Source organism: Tamandua tetradactyla, chromosome 8 (assembly GCF_023851605.1).
Source record: "Tamandua tetradactyla isolate mTamTet1 chromosome 8, mTamTet1.pri, whole genome shotgun sequence".
Taxonomy (NCBI): Eukaryota; Metazoa; Chordata; class Mammalia; order Pilosa; family Myrmecophagidae; genus Tamandua; species Tamandua tetradactyla.
Genome location: NC_135334.1, coordinates 112,919,323 through 112,945,945, shown reverse-complemented (window position 1 = coordinate 112,945,945; position 26,623 = coordinate 112,919,323). Strand labels below are relative to the sequence as shown.

Sequence of the window (26,623 nt, the reverse complement as noted above, 5' to 3'; positions counted from 1 at the left end):
AGTAGTTCCCTGCAAAACCAAGGCCCGGACCTTAAGCAGGGGATGCAATTCTACTTAAGGATCTTTTTAAAGCTAGACAGACAGGCAGGGGTGAACTCAGCCTACCCTTTTCCACCATCTTCCAAAAAGTCCAGATAGATCATCTTTAGAAAATACTTTAGGAAATCAATATCTGCACAATGACTCCTTTAAAACTAGCAGGGCATAGGTATCTTATAGAAAGTCCCCCTCAGGGATGTGTGTACCCTAATTTGAAGCCTGATGCTCTAACTCCTTCACTCAGCTTCAGACATACTAACTTAGACTCTGGATTATCAATCAAACTCGTAGCTTTAGGGTCTTAGCACTAGCCTGGAACACTCTGCTTAAAGATCTGTGTATGATCGTCAATCCATGTTTTAGTTTAAATCTCACCTCCTCAGAGAGACTGTCTCTGACTACCATCTTAAGGCATTTTTCTCAGTTACTTTATCATGCCCTGACATTTCCATAACACTTACCACTATTTGAAATGGCCCCATTTGTTTATTGTTTAAATATTTATGGTTTGTCCCTCACCTCCATTGAAACAGGAGTCCCCTGTGCAAAAAGCCTAGTTGATTTTATTCACCGCTGTATTTCCTGGGCTTAGAACAGTGCCTAATGCAGTCTATGTTATCTGTTGGTATGCAACAAATTGCCGAAAATTTGGAGTTTTAAGACATTTATTGTCTCCGTTTCTGTTGGTCAGGAATTCAGAATCAGCTTAGCTGGATGGTTCCAGCTCAGGGTCTCTCATGAGGTTGCCGTCAAGATGTCAACTGGTGCTGAACACCCAAAGGCTTGACTGGGCTAGAGGACCCACTTCCAAGATGGCTCACTCAGGTCCTCGCTGGTTATTAGCAGGAGGATTACCAGATCCTTGCCTCATGGGACTTTCCTTAAGGCTGCTTGGGTGTCCTCACAATAGGCCGGTTGGTTTCCCACTGAGCAAGTAATCCCAGACTGAGCAAGAAAGAAGCCATAATGTCTTTTCCGACCTAGCTTAAGAACTCATCTTCTGTCATTTCCACAATACCCCAGTGGTTCATAAATCGGCCTTATGCATTGAAGGGGATTACACAAGGCAGTGAATATCATTCTCGATGCTGAACGCCACACACATAGAATGCTTGTTAAATGAACATATTCTGAATGAATGAATGAATTATATTCTGATTTTATAATTCATCTCTTACAAAGCTGTCATATTTCTGGATGTTTGTGGGAGAACCTCTCACTCTCCATCCCCACTCCCAGCAGCTTACAAAGTGCACCCTATTTCATTTCATTTACAGGAGAAACAGCAATCCAGGAATGATACAATGACAGTATTACTACACACATTTGATTTATTTGTAAGAACAATTGGACAAATTATTTTAAATTGAAGCATGCAGAAAACCTGGTCATTATGGTTGCAGTACATATCAAGTTAACTCTACTCATTAGAATGCTCAGTTCCTTCCATCTGTGCAGGACTTCCTAGTTTGCAAAGCATCATTACATAAATTTTGTCATTTGAACACATAGCAGCTCAGAGACGAAAACAAGGTAAAATTTATTCTGATTTTATAGACGAGGGCACCTGATCAGATTCCACTTATAATAAGAGGTAGAGCCTGGACTAGAATTGAGATCTTCTGATTCCTGGTCCAGGGAAATTACAAACCATCAGAAAAGACTGTAAGGAGGAACTCTGGCTAGGATAGGCTGAGTTATGGTACAGAAAGAACAATCCCCAACATCTTGATGGCTTAAAGAAACAGGGATTTGTATCCTGCTCATCTGAAGTCTACTGCAGACTTTCCAAGGCAGCTGGTCCCCATACAGCAGCTTAGACACAACGCTTACCTTTTTATAGCCATGACACCTACCTTTTATAGCCACCCCTCATGGCCTCCTTGACTGCCACACAGGAAACGGGGTCTTGCAATGACAATCAAATGCTTTACTCCAAAAGTGGCCTACATCCCTTCCTGAACTAGTCCCATGGCCTGCCTGCCTGTAAGGGAACAGGGAGGTGTAAGTGTCCTATGTGCTGGGGTATGGGTGAGCACTGAAACGCTGCACCATAAATCAGGGGGTGAAGAATGGATAGATTGCAGAGGTGGGAGAAGGTCCTCTAGGGCACTTATCAAAACAAGACAGAGAAAAGCAACATATACAGAAAGTCTGGTGCTGGGATCACTCACTTTTTGTTGTTGTTGTTTTTTCTCAGTTGCTTGTGGACAACAACCCCATAAGGCAGATATTTTCTCCTTCTTTTTTTTTTTTTTTTAACCATCTGGGAAACTGAAGCTCATGGAGTTTACATCACTGTCCCAGATCTCACCCTTGCAAGTGGAGAGTGAGTCGGACTCTTTGCTTTTCCTTTTCTTCAGCTCTCTATTTCACATAATGATCTCTTTTCCATCCCTTCAGAGATCTATTTTTATGATGAGGAGGCTACTGGGTAGAGATACAAAGACAATTCTCTTGGCAATATTTTATTTATTATGCTGGACGGTAACACACAGATGCTTGTATACTTCTTCGTATTTTTTTGTCTCAAATATTTCAAAATACTTAAAAAGGGGGGGGGGCAATATAGAATCTGATAACCAGTATCTGCTTCTTACCTTAGGATAAGCATTTTTTCCTGAATTTTGGCTGCCAGAAAGCAGGAAATACAGAAGTTTATATTTATTGAAAACATACTACATCCCAAACAGTTTTAAATAACTTATTTACATGTATTAAATTATCTCACCCTTCTAACAACCCTAAGTACTATCAGTATCCCCATTTTATTGATGAAAAGATTGAAGCAAGTAGAGATTAAGTAATTCACCTAAAATCGCATAGTTTATTAAGGGGAAGAAACTAGATTTTAACCAAATACTTAGCTTCAGGACATATACGCTTAATAACTCCGCAGTAATATCTCCCATAAAAGGTGAAAGGTAAACTGAATTTGCAGAGGTAGGTGAAAATCTGCGCATCTCCTGCAAAATGCCTGCTACCCTTAGACTTCCAGGTAAACAGCGTATTAAAAATAGTTAACCCACATCAGTGACAGAGAAAGGGCTAGTGTAAATTGGCAGCGATTTCAACGAAATTTTCAATGTATGAGCTGACTTCCTAGGACCAGATAAAAGGGAAGAAGGTTTCTACCTCTCGCGGAAATTTCCTTTGCCAAGAGAGGGGGGTGGGGAGGAATTCTAAGAGTCCCGAAGGTTAAGCCTTCCAGTTCAGTTGGATATGGAGGCTTGATAAGAATACAGTCTGGGATTACGGCTGACGCTACTGCTGACCAGAGAGCAATTACTCAGGGACTGATCGTCTCATTGCCACCGTTTGTCTCTCCCCATCCACACTCCAATTCAGGGTTGCGGTGTAGGGAATTCCAAGGTGAAAAACTCCGGTTGGAGGGAAGCCGAACCCGAGTGCTCTGTATTGACAGCCGAACCTACCGCGCGCCTGCGCTGTAGTGCCCGCAGTCGTGGAGGACCGCCGCCAGGGGGCGCGCCCTCCCAACTCAGCCGCTCTATCCCCTCGTCTGGCCGCTCTGCGCCCTCGCCTGTCCCAGCGAGCAGAGAAGGCGGAAGGTGGGACGTCGGTGTCTCGGGCTCGGGTTCCCGGCGGCCCGCGGACGTAGCGGCGGCGGCCTGCGGACCGGGACGTCGGCGTCCGGGCCGCCTCGGCTCGGAGCGCTCTGCGGGTGCTCTCCCGGCGCCTTGGAGAGGAGTCAGGGGGCCCGGTGGAGCCCTACCCTCTTTCGTCGGCCCAGCGGAGGTGAGCGGTGAGTCTCCTTAGGGCGCCTCCAGCGACCCAGCCTGGCTTCCCACAGGTTGGGGTCGCCGCCCCCCGCGCCGCCGCCTCCGCGCCCCCTGCCCGTGGGGGCCGCCGCCTCCCGAGCTCGCCCCCCTGCGGGGCGGGAACCCCACGACCCTGCCTTCCCCTTCCCAGGAAAAGAAGTTGTCCCCTAGATTTTCTCGTCCCTTGTAGCTGTCACTAGCTATACAAAAAAAAGAAAAATCCTTTTTCGTTCCCATGACTCTCTGTCACTATCTATTTTTGGATTCCCAAATAAGGTCTTCGTGGATTCCCTGCTCAACTAAGTAGAGGTCCCAGGCAACAAGTTTAAAAAAATAAATAAAAATTTTTATGTAATGAATCTTTCCTCCCCCGCCGCTGCCCTCGAGTTGTAGCGATTGTTCCAGCCGTTGGGTTGAGAGTGCTGTTCCTAGTATTTGGCTATAGGGGAACTCCAGCTGAGAGTTAGTTAGGACCGTCTTGAATGTGAACAGAAAGCACCTAAAGTATTAACAGCTTGGACGTATATTATTTGCATGCTTGTTTTGTTTCTCGGGAAAGTAGATGCTAAGTGTCTCGCTACACAAGTATGGAAACGGGAAAAACTTGTAGCGAAACCCCAAGCGTCGGCCTTGCGAACCAGATCACTTACCTTTTGTTCCGTTATCCTGTGACTGCTACTAAAAGAAGGGGTTTTGCTCTTTTCGAGGTGGGGTGGGGGAAGGTGCGGTTAAAGGCAGCATGGCCCCTTCGGTGACTCAAGGAAGGAATGCGTTTCCGCACTTGTTACCCATGTGATTGCCGGGCGCGAGGATCCCGTCAGAATTTCAACCCGCAATCACTGTCTACAGGGCAGTATTTCAGAATTGCAACTTGGGGTCTTTTCTGTCATAAGTTTAGATATGTGGTGCTGATCAATTTTTGGCCACTTGGATCACTGGGAAAGAAGTTCAGATCCTCCTCCCTTCCTGGGAAAGAATAGATAATGTCTAGGAAGGGAAATACGCCTTGAATTTGGATTCAGTAGATTGAATTTTCTGCAGCAACTCTTGGCCATTGTAGCCCATTTGCAGGTCTTTGCACCTTAGGAATAGGTTTGAATAAGTTGTTAAATAGTTCTCGTTTCTAAAGCTAGTAGCAAGTTAAAGGTAAAGTCTCAGTATTTTGTTTTACATCATTTTACTTTATGTGAACTATATGTCTAGCTATGTATGAATTTCAGTTCACTTAAAAAGTTCAAGACATGACTTGTTGATTTCTTTAGCTTAGCACATTTCTCTCATCGACACCTGTTAATTTTGTGCATTGCCCTACTCCCTCCACCTCCATGTATCCCAACAGCACACTGTTGATTAAAATATATACACAGATACCGATTGGTGAATTGAAGGCAAGATTTATGACAAGGTATTTGCAATATTCATTTTTCAGTCAAATAAGTTTGTAATGGCCATATCTCACAACAATTAAGGCAGTGCTTATCGTACTAGATTCACAGTTGCAAAACAGCAATTGTAATCACATAGCCTACAAGGTAAGGAGTGATTTAAACGCTGTTCCACCCCTTTATTAATACATGTAGAAAGCCACATAAAATCTGAATGTTAGAATAGAAAAGAGACCTTAACAAATCTTCATTTCACAGGTAGGGAAACATAACTTTCTTATTTATTTTAGCTGATGTGAAACCAAAGCTGTGTCCCGTATTTACTTTTGACCTACCTCGTGAAGTAATGATCCCTGTGGCACAGTATGAGATAAAAAGAATCCTGGTAGAGGATAATACTTTCTGTATAGTGCCAGATCATCATATATTCACTTCCGTAGCTGACTCAAAGCACTTTTTGCTCTTCTCTTAATTAAAATAGCTCTTCATTGTACCTAAGTTAGGAGGGCAGTTTCACTTCAAGATCATGTTCCCTAAAAGTAAAGAGAAATGACACTCAAAATAATAGTTTTTAGTTTAATTTTCCCTTTGCACTATATACTGCAAACTTAGAGGGGTGATTGTCTGAAACAGTTTATTTGAAAGATATAAAGCTTCTGCATTACTGCTTAAAACATGAAAAGTAGTATGTAATTTGAAGTCTTCTTGATTACGTGCACTCACTTTTATGTCTTTAAATTGCATTCCTATGGTGGGATTCCTTTTAAGGAATTGTGACTGATCAGCAGGAACACATTTGTTATAAGAGGTCTCTACGTCTAAAGATCTTTAAATCTTTTGAATTGGACCAAAAGAAGGCACAGTATATAGAATATGCAATAAATTAAATTTTGTACTGGGCATTTGGGCAGAAAAAGTAGACCTAGCTTATTAACTCTTGCCTTTGTCTTCTGGCTGGAACTTTAATATATGTTGTACAAACAAATAATTAATTTCTCTAAAGTGATATCACTTAAAAAATAGAATAGTCAAAGATTTAAAAGATAAATATACCTAGTGTTGTCAAAGATACACAAAATAGAATCGTATATTCTCTGCTTGTACAAGTAGAAATTAGAAAGCCTTTGATACATACTGGATAAGTACTAATTATCCATCAAAAACCTTTAAAAAGGTACTGGAACAGCCTCTGACATGAACTGCACCTCAGTTCTCTTAACTGCAGAGAGTCAGGCCATACTCTTCAGGTTCAGGGCAGAACCTCTATGAGATTGCCCCTCAGATACAGTCGCAAGTTTGGGCATCCCCAGGGCTACCTGGCTTCTAAACAACTGGCTACAAATTCAGGGGTTTCCACCACCATCTAAAGTTTGAGAATTCCCTAGAACAAACTCACAGAACTCAGTTAAGTGTATACTTATAAAGTTTTATGTTAGTATAAAGAATACAAGTAAGAAGAGGTACATAGGGTGAGGTCTGGGAGGGCCGTAAACGCAAGTTTCCATGTCCTCAGTGTGTGTCACCCTCCCCACATCCATGTGTATTACTAATCAGGAAGGCTCATTGCAGCTTCAGTACATGAATTTTTTATTGAGGTCTCATTCTGTAGACATGCTTGCTGGACTCAGTGCCTGTGCGGTTGTACTCAGTCTCCAGACCCCACCTCCTGCCTTCCCCAAAGTTTGGCTGATGTGATAGTGGCTCTAAGTGCCAATCCCCTAATCAGATGGCTGGTCTTTCTGATGCAGGCAGCACCCCTACCCTAAGATTATGGGTGTGCCCACGATCTCATTAGCATAAACTATCAGCTGTGGTCTGGGGCCCCGCCATACAATAGCAAAAGACACTCCTATGGTTGAATTCCAGAAATTTAGAGGTTACCCCCCAGAAGCTGGGACAAAGGCCAGACTTCTTTTTTGGAGGCCATATTCACTGCTATACAGTTATATACGCTTTGACCTATTTACTAACGAAGTAACTGGATATAAATGTAGATGTGAAGAAAATAAGAAAGGATATAAACCCTTGTGTAGCATAGCAGGGTCATCTATCCCCAGATTCGGAGGTATAATGGTGGCCTTATACCCCATCTTAGGGAGCAGTGTAATGACTGGTTCTGCTCTTTGCCACTATCTTGCCTTGTCTTCCTTCCTCTCATCCTCATGAGCCATCCCTAGTTGTCCACATTAGCAATAACAAAACTTTGGGAGCTGTTTACTTTTTCAAAAATATGTCAAAACTGAACAAGTAAAACAAAATGCCGGATTTATTTACTGATTCTTTGGAATTATATCACCCCAGCATAATAATGCTGGACAACTCAAGTTTAATAGACACTGTGGTCAGCTACTTTGTCTAATGTAATAAAAATAAAGGGAAATCACCTGGGAAATCCCTGGTACTCTCTCAAACATTAGGGACTCCCAAGTTAATAGGCCAAGCCCTTGATCTTGAGGCTTGCTCTTATGAAACTTATTTCTGTAATAGAGAAGCTAAGCCTCTCTATAATTATACCTGAGAGTTATTCCCAGAAAAACCTCTTTTGTTTGCTCAGATGTGGCCTCCCTCTATAGTCCAACTCTGCAAGGAAAATCATTACCCTTCCTCTTACGTGGAACATGACGTCCAGGGATATAAGTCTCCCTGGCAACGTTGGGCATGACTTCCAGTGATAAGCCTGGCCCTGGCACTGTGGGATGGACAATGCCTACCTGACTAAATGGGGGGAAAGAAATGTAATAAAATAAGGTTATCAGTGGCTGAGAATTTCAAATAAGAGTCAGGAGGCTATTCTGGAGGTTACTCTTATGCAAGCTTCAGCGAGAAATTGTTAAGTGCCATGGTAAGCCAAGCCCCAGCCAACAGTATATCTGTAAACTATGAAGAATACCCAGGGCTCTGTCTGAAACTTTATAGGAGTTTTGCTCACTCAGTTTATTTTTCTGAAACCTACAACCTCCAAATGGTTCCTAGACAAATAAACCCTGAAACCTAGTTACTAGTCTCTCCAAGAGCATCAGCCAGTTGCATCCCCCACCTCGTAATTTTGACACCCCCTCAACATGAAGAAGTTAGAATGGCCATTGCCCAAATATCCTTTAAGAGTAGGAGAAGGCTCAAAGGAGAAGGAGGAGTTGGGATAATGAAGATAGGTTTTAACAAATGAGTATGACTACTGAATCATTATGCTGATATTTCTTTTTAGTCTCTAGTGTCTTAGAGCAACTAGAAGGAAAAGCCTGAAATTGTGGAATTGTAACCTATATGATACATTGAAATTTATTCTATAACTGCTTATTAAAATGTACTTTGAAATTTACTGTTTTTAGTATGCATTATATTTTACATTTAAAAAAGTTTCAAATAATAAAGGGAAATCAATTTTAAATGCAGCTTAATAGATAAATCCTTCAAAACACAGAGACAGACATAGGTGGTACAAAGTGCCCAGGCTCCTGGGTCAGTAGATTTGGGGTCTGGTCCCAGCTCTTTTACTTATTGGGAAATCCTGGGCAAGTTACATCACCTTTCTAAGCTCTATAGTTCCCACTTTAGTAAAATGGGGACAATAAAGAGACAGTGAGACTATTAAATAACATATAAAGCTGCACATAATAATATAACTCTTCGTACTGCCAGACACTGTTCTACTTTGCACATATTAACACATTTAATCATCTCAGGGACTCTGAGACTCTTACTCCATGATACGATGAGGAAATCAAAGCACAGGAATGTTGTGTAACTTGCTCAGGTCACACACTAAGGGATAGAGAAGGGAATCAAGCCTGGATTACCCAGTTCCAGCACCCGCGATCTTCATTGCCTCGCTGTACTGCCTTTTCAGGCAGAAGAATGCTCACTAAACGATACTCAGATGAAATCTTTAGGAGAAGAATAAAAAGGCACGTATGGTGGTAAAAAGATTGAGAACTTTTATATTAACCCTCCATTTGGCAAGGTTAAGAGTAACGCCTTTTATATAAAAAAGAAACCAGCAGAGGGATAATTGCCTACTGTATTGATTACCATATCTAGCACATATTAGGAGTTTTCTTGGTGGTATTATCTGAAATAGAGATCTGGGTACATGGACTGAATTGCTTTCAGACATTAACTTTTCATTTGTAAATACTATATGGTTTAGAATTTGAAGGTATCCTATCTACCCATGAAAGCAATAGTTTACCATAGGCAAAAAAACCTGACTTGTTTTTCCATTAGTTAATAATGAAATATAGTCACTTGACCTGACTGAAAGGCAGAAGAACATAAAAATACACTTTTTCAATTCCATTCCTTCCACATGAAAGCCCTACCCTGCATATTTGGAAGTTTACATAGGAATTTTAGATCTAGAAGAAAAAACTGAGATCCAAATGGTTAAGTAACTTGCCCCAAATCGCACATCTAATAGTAGCAGTAATCATATGATTCCTTGTCCACTGCTCTTTCTAACACTGTGCTGCTTGTCATCATCTTCCTTGTGACTCAGGATACTTGAAGGAACTTCTATCTTTCTCCTAGTTCATAAACTCCTTAAGAGACCCAGGCTCCTTTTTCTGTTCAAAGAGCTTTGCACAGAGGATGGTATATATTTACTGAAAGAAGGAATCGAATAATTTATTATAAAATAGTCATGAAGTAGAGTTCAAATAACTAACAATTTTTTTGTAAAAAAACAACACAGCTAGCATATATACCCATTAATGAAAGGTGAGTTGTATAAATAAGATAAATGTATATACCTACATGTATGTGTATGTATGCATGTTAAGCCTTTTTTATTTCTTGCTGTTTCTACAGGGAATTGCTAATCAAGTTACTATGAGTCTGCTGAACTGTGAAAACAGCTGCGGGTCCAGCCAGCTGGACAGTGACTGTTGTGCTGCCATGGCTAGCTCCTGTAGTGCCGCAGCCAAAGATGACAGTGTGAGTGGAACTGGCAGCACAGGGAACCTCTCCAGCTCCTTTATGGAAGAGATCCAGGGATATGATGTGGAATTTGATCCACCCCTGGAAAGCAAGTATGAATGTCCCATCTGCTTGATGGCATTACGGGAAGCAGTACAAACGCCATGTGGCCACAGGTTCTGCAAAGCCTGCATCATCAAATCAATAAGGTACATGAATATTAGAAAGAGTGGTGTCCTAACATACAGGAAACATTATGATGTAGAACACAGACTACTACATAGAGTAGGCTTATACATTAAAGGCTACTCAGAAGAAAGAACATAGGGCAGAACATTGAGAAATTTAGATTTTTATCCCACTTCCAAATATTCTACAAAAAGGTAACTTCTTTCCCCTGACTATCAGATAAGTGAATAAATGCATCTACTTAAAGCAGATTTTGAACTGACTAGGAAGCGAGTCTCTGTGCTCTAAGAAAATAATATAAAATCAATGTACCTTAAGTGATGGTGCTACGCGATATAATCTCAATCATACAAAGAATACTGACTCTGTAAGTGATCAGTTATTCTAATTTTTAATCACCTTAAATTGTGTCACCTGATGTTTATGGGCAACAGTAAAATAACCTATATTTTTTTTTTTTTTTTTTTTTTTTTTAAAGGAAAGACAGAGAGAAGGAAGGAAGGATAGAAGGAAGGAAGGAAGGAAGAAAGGGAAACATTTTTAAACATTTTCTTGTTTTTATTGTATTCTGTTTCTCCGTTTTTGTTACATGGGCTGGGGCCGGGAATCGAACCGAGGTCCTCCGGCATAGCAGGCAAGCACTTTGCCCGCTGAGCCACCGCGGCCCGCCCAATATTTTTTAATAAAATATTAATTGATGGCTCTATCTTCATAATATATCAAAAACCTCATCCCTTCTCATTTCTCCTGTGCTGACCCACCATCAGCTCTCATCTGGATTGTGGTACTAATCTTCTAATAGGCCTCCCTGCATCTACCCTCACCTCTCTCCTGTCCTCAATAGAGCAGCCAGAGTGAACCTGGTAAAGTAAATAAGATCATGTCACCTGTGCTTAAAACACTGAAGCCAGTCATCTGGGAATAAAAGCCAAAATCCTTGTAAAGTCCTGCCTGATTGGTGCCTTATTAGTTTTCTGGCCCTCTCTCTACTCCATCACTCTTCCTCTTTCTTGAATGTGCCACACATGTTGCTATCTTGGGGCATTGGCCTTTGATTTTCTCTGCTTGAAACACTCTTGTCTCAGCTAACTGCTTAGCTGACAGCCTTAGCTCCTTCATGTATGGCTCAAATCTCATCTCCTTATAGATACTCGGGCTTACCCTGTTCATATTACCACATTACAGCGTGCCTTGACCGCCCCCCACCCAGGTCTCCCACACCAGGCTCCTTTTATTCCTTAGTACTTTTTACTTTCTAAAACCACTTGATTTGCATATTTATTATCTTCTCTCCCCACTGAAGATAAGCTCCTTGAGAGTATAGAGTTTTAGGTCTGTTTCATTCCTTGATGTTTCCCAAGTACCAGGAACACTGCCTCACACACAGTAGGTGCTCGACAGGTCATGGTCACTTTAACTGAAAGAAGGTATGTGGGATTTCTACAAACAGTTACATTCATTTCCTAAGAAATCTGTAGATAGCTTTTGTTACTATAATTCAAAGGTAAATGGGAATATTTTTAGGTGACTAAGAAGTTCCGTACAGGACAAAAAAAAATGGAAGAAGTGGGGAGATTGTATGATCTTTAATACATAAGCATCTAATTACATTGATGAAATCATTTTTTAATAGGTTAAGTCCATCTCTGGCTGCTCACTGTTCTTCACTTAGTTTTTATTAACTTTTCTATGAAACTTGAATTTAGGGTAATTGTATTCGTTGTATCCATCCAGGCTCAGGGCATGGCTTATTTTTAATTATAAGGAGCATGTCCCTTGTTTCAGTTTTTGGGGAAAATGTAATACTCAATGCTGATTTGGCAAGATTTGTTTAGCATAGGGTTTCTCAGTCTTGGTGCTATTGACCTTTTGGGCTGGATAATTCTTTTTCATGAGGAACTTGGGGCAGGGGGCGCAGGAGAGACAAAACAGTCCTGATTAAGAGCCCAAGAGCAGTGTTTCCGGTTCAACTTTTTTTCTGTTTACAATAATTTTTATTTATGTTTTATTTAGGTCAGTATAGTCCCATATTTGGATCTTTGATTTTCCTGTAGATAGGGATGTACAATATTTTTATCAAGTATCATCTGTGCCCAGGAAGGTAGCTCATCTTCAACAGTATTTTAATAGCAAGATATTCATGAAATTAGTGAGACATTGGTCTGAAAAGGAAGTAAAACCCACAAAAGGAAGTCTAAGGCTTTTTTTTTTCCTCTCTCCCACTAAGCTAGAAATAACCACTCTAATATTTTTAAAGGAGCTATGGTAGAATTTCTCATCAGTTTATAGTCATTTGGGAAATCAAAATTACTCCAACTCAATCCAATTCCATTTTCTTTGGGAATGATTACTAATGCTGTAAATAATGGTTTTCAGTTTGCTTTGTAAAGCTCTTCTTATTTTGTCTTTTACATCACTTAGGTTTTGGTTACATATTTCAATAAATTTGTTTATTGTTTTCTGTGTTTCTCAGAAGATACTTGACAATATACAAATAATGTTATGCCATCTGAGAGAGATCCCGTAAAGATTGCCAGTGTCTCTTACCTATACTAGTTATAAGCTGCTGAGGGCAGAGTTTTCAGTCACCTTTTCACATCCACTAGCACTGTTGGTTCACACATAGGAAGTGCTCAGTAAACGTGTTTGGGTAAATGATTAATACTCCTGTAGCCTACCTGTCTTGCCACATTGTGAGTGATGATTGAGACATTTTGAAAAGGTAGAGGAGAATGACAGACATCCAGGCTTCCTGATGATGGTTTTTCCTATCCTAAAGTGGAATAAATTCCTGAAAAGCCAGACATCAGAGTCTTTTAACTTCCTATTATATAATGCCTTTGACATGCAAATAGAGGAAACCTCTTTTGTTGCCCATGACCCAGAGTGTTGTAGTGACTGTTTCAAAGAAAAGCTTAAATGTGGCCTCCTGGGGGTATTGCTAATTTGTTGAAAGTTTATGTCTGAGCAATAGCTATAGACATGTTAATATGTTGTGAACAGCATATGTAGTTCCAGCTCACAAATATTATGTAGCTGCTGACAATGTAGGCCAACCAGGCAGCAAAAAATCCCATCCTTAATTTTCACTTTATTTTATACCAATCTAGAATATGATTTTATTCAATTAATTTTCTCATTCTTTGATTGGAATCTATTCTACAATCTAAAAATCCCATAACTTTTAACAGGTAACCAATATGATACATACATGCTAATGTGGTATGTACTCATTTCTTTTATGCACAATTTATTTTGGTGATATTACTCAATATAACATTAAATTATTCTTCCATAGGAAATAGTAAATGGAAAATTTATATATTGTGACTTGAAGTTGTTTGGATTTTTTATTGTAAATGTTTGTTTAAATCCACTAAATGTGGGTTTGTATTTGGTTTTTGTATTTGTTTCTTTTATTTAATAGACCAGTTTTTAGAACAGTTTTAAATTTTTATAAATATTGGGAAAATTATACAAAGAGTTCTCATATACTGCACACCTATTTTCTCCTATCTTTAAAATCTTAACATTAGTTACAGTTAATGAACCAATCTTAATAAGTCATCATGAACTGAAGTCCTTAGTCTAATGTCCTTTTTCCGTTCCAGCATCCCATCTAGGATACCACATTACATTTAGTTGTTAGGTCTCCTTAGGTTCCTCTAGACTGTGACGGTTTCTCAGTGTTCCTTGTGTTTGATAACCACGACAGTTTTGAGTGGTACTGGTTAGATATTCTATAGAATGACACCTCTTTTGGAATTTGTTTTATGTTTTTCTGATGGTTAGACTGGAGCTATGGGCTTTTGTTTGTAATTGTGTTAGCATATATACAACATAAAACATTTTCCATCTTAACCACTTTCAAGTATACAGTTCAGTGTAATTGATTAGATTCAGTGTTGTGTTATCACCACTATCATCCATTACCAAAACTTTTCTATCACACCAAACAGAGAATACACCCAGTTAAGCATTCATTCTTCATTCCCCACCCCCAGCCCTGGTACCCTGAAATCTGCTTTCTGTCTCTATGAATGTGCATGTTCTAGTTATTTCATATAACTGAGATTATACAATATTTGTCCTTTTGTGTCTGGCTTATTTCACTTAAGATGATGGCTTCAAGTTTCATCCATGTTTGTTTCTTTCTAGGGATGCGGGTCACAAATGTCCTGTTGATAATGAAATACTGCTGGAAAATCAACTTTTTCCTGACAATTTTGCAAAACGAGAGATTCTTTCTCTGATGGTGAAGTGTCCAAATGAAGGCTGCTTGCACAAGATGGAACTGAGGCATCTAGAGGTATAAAGCTATTTTTTAGCCTTAAGCATATATGCAAGACAGATCCTAGAGAATGGGGCCTTTTCTTTGCCCATCTGCATATTGACAGTACATATAATAATTGGTTAATAAATGCTTGCTGAATGAATACCAACTCTTTAATTTTTGAGGGTACATATAAGTAGAAATCAAAAGTTTATTTCATCTACTCTGGCTTTGCCCCAGTGATGATAAAAGAGAAACCAGTATTCTGCTGCAAGTTTTTTTGGTGAGCATTATCTACAGTAAAACTGAGCAAGAATATTTAATATACAGATACTATATTTTAACCCCATAGATTCATTTCTCATTTTGAAATGAGCAACAAATCCAATGTAGCCATCATCATACTTTTTTCTGTTTCTGAACTGTGCATCTTATTATTAATGTAATGACATCCTGAAGATTGAGATAACCAAATCTCAATCTTTGCTTTTAACCAAAGCAGTCATATAATAAAATAATTTCTCTTTAAATTAAATAAATCTATTCTTAGCTTAATGTGATTGTTAATCAGGAATTAAAAATTGTTAATGTTCTGCTTGAAGTTACATGTTTAAGACAGATTTGCTGTTTGCTCTCTTTAATTAGCTCCTTATGAAGGAGTCACTCTTTTGAGACAGTACTAATTTGAGAACGAGGAAATCTGACTTCTTTCGAGCTCTCTTTCCTAATTGGATGCATGAACTTGAGCTTTCGCATTCTTGGTATAAACTTTCTAATCGCAACCATTATTTGGAATAATTCATTAAGGCCTTCATATTGTGAATGGCTCTGTGGTATATAGTTGACAAAAGTGGGTTCATTACCAATTCTTTAAAAGGGAAAAGTTTAGTCTTAGAAGAGATTATAGTTTGGAGACTTCTTCAGTTAGGCAAATACTAATGATTTTTTTTTTCCTGTTATAGGAACATCAAGCACATTGTGAGTTTGCTCTTATGGATTGTCCCCAATGTCAACATCCCTTCCAAAAATGCCAACTTAATATTCATATTCTCAAGGAGTGTCCAAGGAGACAGGTTTCTTGTGTGAACTGTGCTATATCAATGGCATTTGAAGATAAAGAGGCATGTACTAACTTGGATTTGTTAATTTCACTGCTTTTTAAATTTTTCTTTTTAAAAAATCTTGAGGTGGTTAGCGGTAGAGAGACTGCCATTCCAACTCTGAGACTACATTATCACTTTTGGGAAAATTGATTTTAAGAAACAGAAAAAGTTCAATAAATGTTAGCAAATTAGTATAGGGTTTATATTTGCATTTCTTTATTAGAAAGCAATGCAGTGTTTATACTACTACCTACTTGTTGTAGGTCTGCAGTTAGCAAAAGCTACTAATCTGCTTTGCTATGTGGTATTTTAATGAATAGTCTTTGATGGCAGACATGATTCCTGTATAAGATTTATACAGAATTATTTTGAAAATCAGAATGGGCATTAAAACTCATACTAAGCTTAAAGTATAATCATTTTGTGATAATTCGTTGAGCTGTACATCTATAACATGTACCCTTTTTTTTTGTATGTTCTGTTTCACTTAAAAAGTTTATAGCATCATGATGATAGACCAGTTTTCCCATTCAAAACTGAATAACAGAAAGGCTAAATGATTTTATATTAATATACTCAGTGGCAAAGCCCCACTAAGATCCTAACCCCTGATCCCCAACCTATGTTTTCTTTACTAAAATAACCTATATATAATTTATATCCTTTCATAACCAGTATTTAGATACTCCCTTAGACTTTATCTCTTATAAATTTATGTTAATAATTTTTCCTACTTTCCTAAGAGATCAAGCATACTATACTCATTAACTTGATGAAATGGTCAAAAAAAGTCAACTCTCTTGCTCAAGATGTAGAGAAGTCTGAGTCATAATTTAGAGCAAATCTGCATTTCCTTCCTAAACTTCAGTTAATTGAATGGTCTTGACCTGGAAAGTTTGTTACTTCTTAGCACATCAACTAAACTGAAGTCATTATATTCTAGAAAACCAGGCTCACCTTCTGGGGCATATGAGAATCTGGTCACCAAAGCCTTACACCCAAAATAGTGCTTTTGTTCTTTAACCGCCTGACAAGAGTTTTAAGTAAATCATCATGCTGTTGCTGGAGATTTCTGGAAGAAGAATGCTTTTGAAGAATTCTTGTATCGGCAAATGATGTCCAAGCTAGTCAGAAAAGCTCTGCCTCAGCTGAAAAAGAAGTGATTTAAAACATTCTCTTTTGCCTGCTACCGTACTCTCTTTAAAAAGTCGGAAGGCTGGATGAATCTTGTTTCTGCACTGGCAAAGGAAAAGAAAATAACCTTTATATAGTATTCTCATATTTTTGATTTACATTAATTATATTCTTTATTCATAGTGAAAAATGTCTTTTGTAAAAATGGTTTTATTTTTTCAGATTTTCTCATACTTTTCTTGTATTTCTCTAATGAAATTTAGATCCATGACCAGAGCTGTCCTTTGGCAAATGTCATCTGTGAATATTGCAATACCATACTCATCAGAGAACAGGTATATTGATTCTCTTTCATAAAATAATATTTCCATAAGTAGCTTAAATAAGTGAGTCAATTTTTAAATTGAAAATTTTAATCAGTAAGGTAAAATGAATTTAGGTTAAAGAGGTGTTAGGACTGTGGGAAAAATATTTGATATAAGTTAATATAATTATAATACTGTTTTGAAAGATCGAAACATTCAGCTCTTTTTAAATACTTAAAATTCCTAAGCTATTAACATAATACCTAAGTTAATGTATATTCATGTAAGTTCCCAGCAAACCCAGGTAATTATAAGATAAAGAGAAAGAAAACTTTCAGAAACAGTTTTATCCACACTGTGTGGTGAGGATCTTAGGTGTCCAGAGACCAGCTGAAAGAGTAAGAGGGAACAATGAAATAAAAGAAAGCAGGTCTGTTGAGTAGCAAGACTTTATTTTCTAATAGTCCCTGAGATACTTGGGGAGGTTTTGAGAGTTCTAGAATATGCATCCCCGTCTGTTCAGTTGTCCTTTAGACGACTGGTGAGGCGTCTTCAGAGTAGTTAATATAATAGCACACTGTACCATTTGGATTATTAGTGCAAAATTCCATCTGATTGCTATCTTCTGACATTTAGGGACTTCACCCACAAAATATGAATATTAGTCACTAAATATTTATATTCCTTGAGATCCACAAACTTAGAGACATTGATTACCTTACTTCTGCATAAGTAGAAGGAAGCAAAACCTTGCACTCAACTAAACTTTTCCATGTCTATTAAATCCCTTAGTTGTTTTTTTGTTACCCCCCAACAGGCAAAGCCTTAATTTGAAGATGTTAAACTTGTTTTTCCTTATGAAATTCCACCTCCCAGATTTTCCTTTTTGCTCTGTTTTAATTTTTAAAGGAAACCATGCAACACATTAAAAATCCAGCAAAAATGAGACTTAGAGTAGGAAAAAAACATAGGTTAAGTGACAGAAGGACCTAGGTTTTGATCCTTGCTGTGCCACTAAACTGCCCTTTGATTTCTGGAAAGAAGTTAGCCACATTCCAGAGCCAAGGTCAGCAAATCCAGTCTGCTGCCTGGTTTTGTAAAAAAAGTGTTATTGGAACATAGCGATGCCCATACACTTAGCCGTGGCTGCTTCACCTATGGCTGCAGACTCTTGTGGCCCACAAGGCCATTATCCGACCGTTTATAAAAAATTTTGCTGATCCCTGTTCTAGATTATCCATTTTCTTCTTGGGAAATAAAGGGATTGGAATTAATGGTCTCTAAAGGTGATTTTGCACCAATTTCAAACAAAGTGATTCTGTGTAATGTATCTCAGCTTAAAGAATGTGTTGTGGAGTCCCTAAATCAAAAGCTGAGACTTTGTCTTTAAAACTTTTATGTGCTTGAAGTACCTTTTAATATCGGAGCCTCCTCAGTATAGCCAAAACTTGCCTAGGTATTGCCAATGAAATGTGGTCATGAGGGAGGTAGTAAGTGTAAGTTAGTGGTTTCAGTATATGCAGTTGGTTCGTCCCTATTAAATGGCCTAGACCACAGTGAGAGTCCCAGTTGAGTTTGCAGTTGTAGTTGTCCTCAGAAGGTGCCTTTTCATGCCACTAGAGGTACTTTTGAGTGATTTGGGCGGGTCGGGGGTGAGCATGGAATGCTGATAGTTTCTTTGTGACTTGAAAGAAAATATTTTAGTCTTTGCAGGCTCTTTGGTTTCTGTTGCAGCTGCTCTACTCTGCCTTAGTAGCACAGACACAGCTGTATATGATATGTATGCTTATCTAGTAACTTAGATGAAATATAAATCTTCATCTTAAATGTGGTCTATCAAACTAGAACATGATATGCAGGGAGAAACATTTTTCAATCCTTGTTTTGGTTTTCAGATGCCTAATCATTATGATCTAGACTGTCCTACAGCCCCAATTCCTTGCACATTCAGTACCTTTGGTTGCCATGAAAAGGTAAGGCTTTTTTTTCCTTTTAATTGTTGAAGATAGATCAAGAATATACAGTCACATAGTGTAGTGAAGAATACAGGCAAGAATGTAAGGGCTTATAAAACAGTATGATAAATTAATAGAGCAAAAGCAAAGGTGCAGAAGTGCTTAAATTGGTTTGAGCCAGTGTGGGAGCAGTACTGGACCCAGGCTAAGGCAAGTACCCCCCTCCCTGCCATCTCAGTGGATTATCACAGCCAGCACATCCGCCACAGAAGCACCATGGCTCTACCTCTCCTCTCAGCTTAGTAGCCTCCAAGGATGCTTATTGCATATTTACACAGAAACTGATTGAGATTCTGAAGCCTTTTGGGGTTTTTGAAGAGGAAACAGAACTTCAGTGTGGGATTTTAATTTTGGAAAAATTAAGTACCTTGATAAAAGAATAAGATACAAGAAACCATTGAATCAGTGGAAGCAAGAATCTCCCACAATCTGTAATGGAAAATGTTGGAGGAAAAATTTTTACTTTTGGATCTTACAACTAAGGGTACCTACAAAAGATGCTTAATATTGATGAGTTGTATGTTGCACCAAGACATGCTGATTGAAGTTTTTCACTTCATTCTATGATTAATTGAAATTACAGGAAGTTTCAGGAAGAACTAAAAGATTTAAGAGCTGTTGAATAGACATTTGTACCAGTTACCAAACTGTGTTTTGATGGGAAAGAGATTGATATTTTATTTGCAAAATTAGCACTGCAAAGAATTCTAGAAGATTTGGACCTACGAGATGACAGTCTGCTTAAAAATTTAGATATAAAATGCATAAGAAGTATGAATGGTTTCAGGGTAACCAGTGACATTTTACATATAATAACAAACATTGACAACTTCAGGTTAACTCTGAGAGCTATGTGGGTCAAATGCCATAACATCTATTCCAGTATATTGGATATCCTTGTGCGGTTTCCTGAGCTGTGCTAGTAGCAAGAACTTGCCAGTTTTATCCAATACAATAACATCAACTCTTCCTGTACATAAATTTTTCTTGGAATTTTCTAAATGGAAATGGCCAAATCCATTGCTTTTGAAACAGCCTGAAAAATGCAATCTAATTTGCCTTATGGAATCCAATGGTAAACCTTAGTGATAGATAACATCTTTTTTTATTATTATTTTTTAATAATATTTTTACTGATAAATCTTAACACATTTCATACATGGTGTACAATCAGGGCTCACAATATCATCACATAGTTGTACAGTCATCACTATGATCATTTTTTGGAACATTTGCATCATTCCAGAAAAGAAGAAACGCATACATACTATACCTCTTACTCCTCCCTCTCACTAACCACTAATATTTCCATCTACCCAATATTTTAACCTCTGTCCCCCCACTATTTATTTTTTATCCATATTTTTTTACGCATCAGTCCATACCCTAGATAAAAGGAACATTAGACACAAGGTTTTCACAATCACACAGTCACATTGTAAAAGTGTTATCTTTTTACACTCATCTTTAAGAATCAAGGCTGTTGGAACACAGCTCAACAGTTTTCCGGTACTACCCTATAGTCACTCCAATATACCATAAACTAAAAAGGGGTATCTATATAATGCATATGAATAACCTCCAGGAAAAGCTCTCAGCTCTGTTTGAAATCTCTCAGCCACTGACAATTTATTTTTTCTCATTTCTCTCTTCTGCCTTTTCGTCAAGAACGCTTTCTCAATCCCTTGAGGCCAGGTCCTGGCTCATTCTGGGATTTCTGTCCTCCGTTGCCAGGGAGACAACACCCCTGGGAGTCATGTCCCACAAAATGGCAGAGGGCAGTGAGTTCGCTTGCTGCATTGGCTTAGAGAGAGAGGCCACGTCTGAGCAATAAAAGAGGTTCTCTGGAGGTGACTCTTAGGCATAATTTTAAGTAGCCTTAGCCTGTTCTTTACAGGAATAAACTTCATAGGGTCGAACCCCAAGATCGAGTGCTGGGCCTGTTAATTTGCTTGTCTCCACTGCTTGTGAGAATATCAGAAATTCTCCAAATGGGGCAGTTGAATATTTCCTCCTTCTCCCCAGTGCCCCGAGGGGACCTTGCAAATGCTTCTTTATTCACTGTCTAAATTACTGTGGGATGTATCAGGGCATCATTCTAACCTGGACAGACCAACAAAGTCTCACACCCTATTTAAGATTCCATATACTTATGGTGTTCAACTAAACTGCCCATACAAGTTAAGTTAGGAAATGCACTCCCCAGAATATAAATTTTGTACCAAACAAATATCTCTCCCTTTAGTCTCACAGAAATTGAAGTTTTAAAATATGTATGAAATCATCCTGTAACCTATATTCTGATATATCTTAGTCCTGTCCAGGTCAGCTTCACTCATATGAACTCGAAGTCAGATCCCTTTTTCAATTTTTTAAACAGTTCCCGTATGGAGTACTGCTACCTTTCATAGCTTCAGAGCTCTAGCTCTGAGTCACAGGTGTCACATAAATACCCAGAGTTTCTGGGAATGACCAGGTTATAAACAAACAGGTCAGTATCTCAGAATTTAGAAATAACAGTTACAACTCCTGAATATATGTTTCTGCTGTAAAAGCTTACACTCTAGGACTCTTTTCAGTAGACCCCAACCTGATAACCCATGCTTTCAACTTCAATTCACCGAGTTTTTATATTATACTTAGTCCACATGAGTGATGCATGATAATACTTGTCTTTTTGTTTCTGACATTTCATTTAACATACAGTCTTTAAAATTCATTCCCTAGTTGCATGCATCACAGCTTCATTCCTTCCTGCGACTGCTCAGTAGTCCGTTGTATGTATACACTAAAGATCTCCCTTCCATTCCTGTTATTGTACCCTTAGGCCATCTCCATCCGTTGTGTATTGTGAACACTGCTGCCATAGACACTAGTGTACAAATTGTGTCCCCACACTCTGTTCCTCTAGGTATATACTGAGCAATGGGGTTTCAGGATCATATTGCAACCACACCCCTAGCCACCTATGGAACCACCACACTGCCCTCCAAGGGGCTGCAACTCTCAGTTTCCCTACTGACAGTGAATAGGTACATCTCTTTCTCTGCATTTTCTCTAGCATTTACTTCTCTCTGTTCATTCTTAAACAGTTTTGTTCACACATCATACAATCTAACCTAAGTGTGTATAGACATGCCTTCGCCACCATAATCTATCTGAAGACATTTCCTTTTCTCCCACAAAAAATCCATACCTCTTCCCCATGATCCTGCTCCTGTTGGCATTTAGTTTCAGCATACTGTCTTTATTATGTTCAGTGAAAGTATATTACGGTATTGCTGTTGATTATAGACCCTAGTTTTACTTGATTGTGCTTTTTCCCATATACCATCTATTTTCAACACCCTGCAATATGGACATTCATTTGTTCTCCCTCATGTAAACACTTTTTTTTATTTGTACATTTAGTCACCATCGTTGTCCACCCTAGGCATTCCTAAATTATACCATCTCAGTCTTTATCCTCTGTCTTTCCTTCTGCTTTCATACGTGCCCCCAGCCCTTCTCCCTTTATCATACTCACATTCAGCTTCATTCAGTACATATATTATTGTGCTACAATCAGGTAGTATTGTGCTATCCATTTCTGAATTTTTACAATCAGTCCTGTTGTACAATCTGTATTCCTTCAGCACCAAATGCCCAAACTCTACCTTGTTTCTATCCTGTTAACCTTTGTTCTAGCTTCAGTTCTCTAAGTTCACTCATTAATGTTAGTTGGTATTAATGAGACCATACAGTATTTGTCCTTTTGTTTCTGACTAATTTCACTCAGCGTAATGTCCTCAAGGTTTATCCATGTTGTTACATGCTTCCTGACTTTATTCTGTCTTACAGCTGCATAATATTCCATCATATGTATAACTTATGGCTTGTTTAGCCACTCATCTGCTGATAGACATTTGGACTGTTTCCATCTCCTGGCAGTCATGCATAATGTTGCTGTCAACATTGTTGTGCAAATGTCCAATTGTGTCCTTGCCCTCATGTCCTCTGAATATATACCTAGTAATGGGATTGCTGGATCAAATGGCAATTCTATAATTAGCTTCCTGAAGAACCACCAGACTGCTTTCCAGAGTGGTTGTACCACTTTACATTCCCACCAACAGTGGGTAAGTGCGCCTCTTTCTCTACAGCCTCTCCAGCACTTGTCGTTTTCTGTTTGTTTTTTTTTATAATGGCTATTCTGGTGGGTGTGAGATGATATCTCATTGTGGTTTTGATTTTCTTTTCCCTAATGGCCGGTCAATTGAGCATTTTTTCATGTGCCTTTTAGTCATTTATGTTTCCTCTTCAGAGAAGAGGAATGTCTTTTGCCCATTTTTTAATGGGGTTGTCTTTTTGTTGTTGAGTTGAAGAATCTCTTTATATATTCTGAATACTAAACCTTTATCTGATATATGGTCTCCAAATATTGTCTCCCATTTAGGCTGCCTTTTTACTTTCTTGACAAAGTTCTTTGATGCACAGAAGTGTTTCATCTTGAGGAATTCTTGTTTATCTATTTCTTTCTTCACTTCTCTTGCTTTGGGTATAAGATCTAGGAAACTGCCTCCTAAAACAAGTTTTAAAAGATATTTCCCTGCATTTTTTTCTAAAAGTGTTATGGACTTAGCTCTACTATTTAGTTCTTTGATCCATTTCGAGTTAATTTTTGTGTTGGGTGTGAGATATGGATCCTCTTTCATTCTTTAGCATCTCAATATCCAGTTTTGCAAGCACCATTTATTAAAGAGGCTGTTCTGTCCCAGGTGGGTTGGCTTGACTGCCTTATCAAAGATGAATTGTCCATGGATAAGAGTGTCTATATCTGAATACTCTGTTCCATTGGTCAGTATACCTGACTTGATGCCAGTACCCTCCTATAGCTTCATAATATGCTTAGAAGCCAGGTGGTGTGAAACCTCACACTTCATTTTTCTCAAGATATTTTTAGCTGTTGGAGCACCTTTCACTTCCAAATAAATTTGGTTAATTGGCTTCTCTATTTTTGCAAAGTAAGTTGTTGGGATTTTCATTGGTATTGCATTGAATCTATAAGTCAGTTTCAATAGAATTGACATCTTAACAATATTTAGTCTTGTAATCCATGAACAAGTATGCCCTTCCATTTATTTAGGTCTTCCATAATTTCTTTTAGCAGTGTCTTTTTCTGTATAGGTCTTTTGTATCCTTAAATTTATTCTTAAATATTTGATTCTTTTAGTTGGTATTGTAAATGGAATTTTTTAATTAATTTCCTCAGATTGCTCATACTAATATATAGTAGCACTACTGATTTTGGGGAGTTGATCTTGTATCCTGCCACTGTGCTGTACTTATTTATTAGCTCTAGTAGCTTTGCTGTAGATTTTTCAGGATTTCCAACATATAGTGTCATATCATCTGCAGTGAGAATTTTACTTCTTCCTCTCAATTTGGATGCCTTTATTTCTTTTTCTTGGATAGATAACATCTGGAGCCTACAATTACACAAGCATACCTACAGCAGAATTCCTTGTACAGTGTGTCTGTTTCAGTGCGGCTGGTCGTAGTTGAGGAGTTTAAACAAGATCTTGCTATCACAGATGAAATTTTGCTGAGTAAAGCAGAGTGGTCCAAACTTTTTGATGTTCCAAACTTCTTTCAAAAGTACAAAAGTATTTTAAGGCTTGTCAGACATGTTGTTCTCTTAAAAGATAATGATTTAATGGTAATATATATGATATATCCTCTTACTAGACTAATAATAGCTTTGAATTTTCCTTTAAACCTCTTAGGATTTGCTGTCTGTCACAAAGGGTATACTGCTTTTAGTAAACCATTTATTTTTACTTTTTCATAGTAGTATTTACTTCCTACTGTTTTGCTGACTAATCTAACTCCTACTATAATTATAGCAACATCAGTTCTGTTGTCATGTGTTATTAATGACCGATATTCTCAAAATTCATATATTTTGACGAATGGGTAAACTGTTAAAATCTGTAGTCAGTATCTTCTATTAAGAAACTATGTATTTTCAGCCGATTTTTGAAAATTGTTTATCATTAAGATTCTCAAAATATAAGCAAATAAAATGTCATTAAATAGCCAATTAAATGTTTTTGGTAGTTAAAATACACTATTGACATTTTCCAAAGACCTATACAGAAAAAGACACTGCTAAAAGAAATTATGAAAGACCTAAATAAATGGAAGGGCATACTTGTTCATGAATTACAAGACTAAATATAGTTAAGATGTCAATTCTATTGAAACTGACTTATAGATTCAATGCAATACCAATGAAAATCCCAACAACTTACTTTGCAAAAATAGAGAAGCCAATTAACCAAATTTATTTGGAAGGAAAGGGTGCTCCAACAGCTAAAAATATCTTGAGAAAAATGAAGTGTGAGGTTTCACACCACCTGGCTTCTAAGCATATTATGAAGCTATAGGAGGGTACTGGCATCAAGTCAGGTATACTGACCAATGGAACAGAGTATTCAGATATAGACACTCTTATCCATGGACAATTCATCTTTGATAAGGCAGTCAAGCCAACCCACCTGGGACAGAACAGCCTCTTTAATAAATGGTGCTTGCAAAACTGGATATCGAGATGCAAAAGAATGAAAGAAGATCCATATCTCACACCCAATACAAAAATTAACTCAAAATGGATCAAAGAACTAAATAGTAGAGCTAAGTCCATAACACTTTTAGAAAAAAATATTTCTGCAAATAGTTTTCTTGGGCTCTAAGTAGATGTTGTATTTTTTAGTAATGGGTTAATACTTTAGTACAGGTTAAAAGCCTGATTAACTATACTGGTTTTGATGAAAACTTTAAGTTATAATAAATATTATTTTTTAAAAAAGCAGAGGCACAGTTAGCAGTCAGCTATGAGCGCCTAAAGTAGGCAGGCAGACTTGATGTGATATTTGGCCTAAATCTTGACAGATGGAAGTAGAGTTGTCCAAGAAGACAAACAGAGAGCATGATGATTTGGGAAACTACAAGTAGTTTGTTTTATTTTATTTACCCTGGTAGCAGTGAGGAAGATTTGGATTCAAAACTGAGCTTGTTGTGATACCAAGGACCAAAATGAAGAGAACATGAATTATGGTGATGAAAGTGAAAATAGAGATCTGCGAGTCAATACATATTTAGGAGGGAATATCTGTTGACTTTGTGACTAAATAGATATGGTTGTATGAAGGAGACACAGGAGTATAGAATGACTCTTGGTTTCTGTCCTGAATCATTGGATGGATAGAAGGGCCACTCAGCAGAAAGTGGGGACACTGAAAGAACTAGTTGAAGGTGGTAGGCAAAAAAAAAAGTGAGCTCCAGTTGGATGGTGTTGAGTTACAGGGTAAACTTACCCAGCTGGATGTGGAGCATCCAGGTAGACATGGCTGACATGTTGTATATGTGGTCTTAAGATCCAAAGAGAAATTGGGACTCAGAATATGATTTGTGGAAGTCATTAATTCATGATGATCATCGAAGCT

General features: G+C 38.1%; 1 protein-coding gene and 1 pseudogene across 3 annotated transcripts in view; both read left to right on the top strand.

Moving 5' to 3' along the window:
- The first annotated feature begins 3,596 nt into the window (after positions 1-3,596).
- The window catches only part of TRAF6 (TNF receptor associated factor 6), a 38,916-nt gene continuing 15,889 nt past the window's right edge, over positions 3,597-26,623 (top strand). For 2 of the 3 annotated variants that reach the window (XM_077114439.1, XM_077114440.1), the window contains exons 1-6: positions 3,597-3,802; positions 10,010-10,326; positions 14,465-14,615; positions 15,542-15,700; positions 17,080-17,151; positions 19,017-19,094. In XM_077114439.1, the coding sequence (XP_076970554.1) occupies positions 10,031-10,326; positions 14,465-14,615; positions 15,542-15,700; positions 17,080-17,151; positions 19,017-19,094 (756 nt within the window). In that variant the 5' untranslated portion in view covers positions 3,597-3,802; positions 10,010-10,030. The remainder of the gene's footprint in view (positions 3,803-10,009; positions 10,327-14,464; positions 14,616-15,541; positions 15,701-17,079; positions 17,152-19,016; positions 19,095-26,623) is intronic. The other variant, XM_077114441.1, reaches the window with a different exon arrangement.
- Positions 19,334-23,888, top strand: LOC143643957 (poly(A) polymerase alpha-like; annotated as a pseudogene).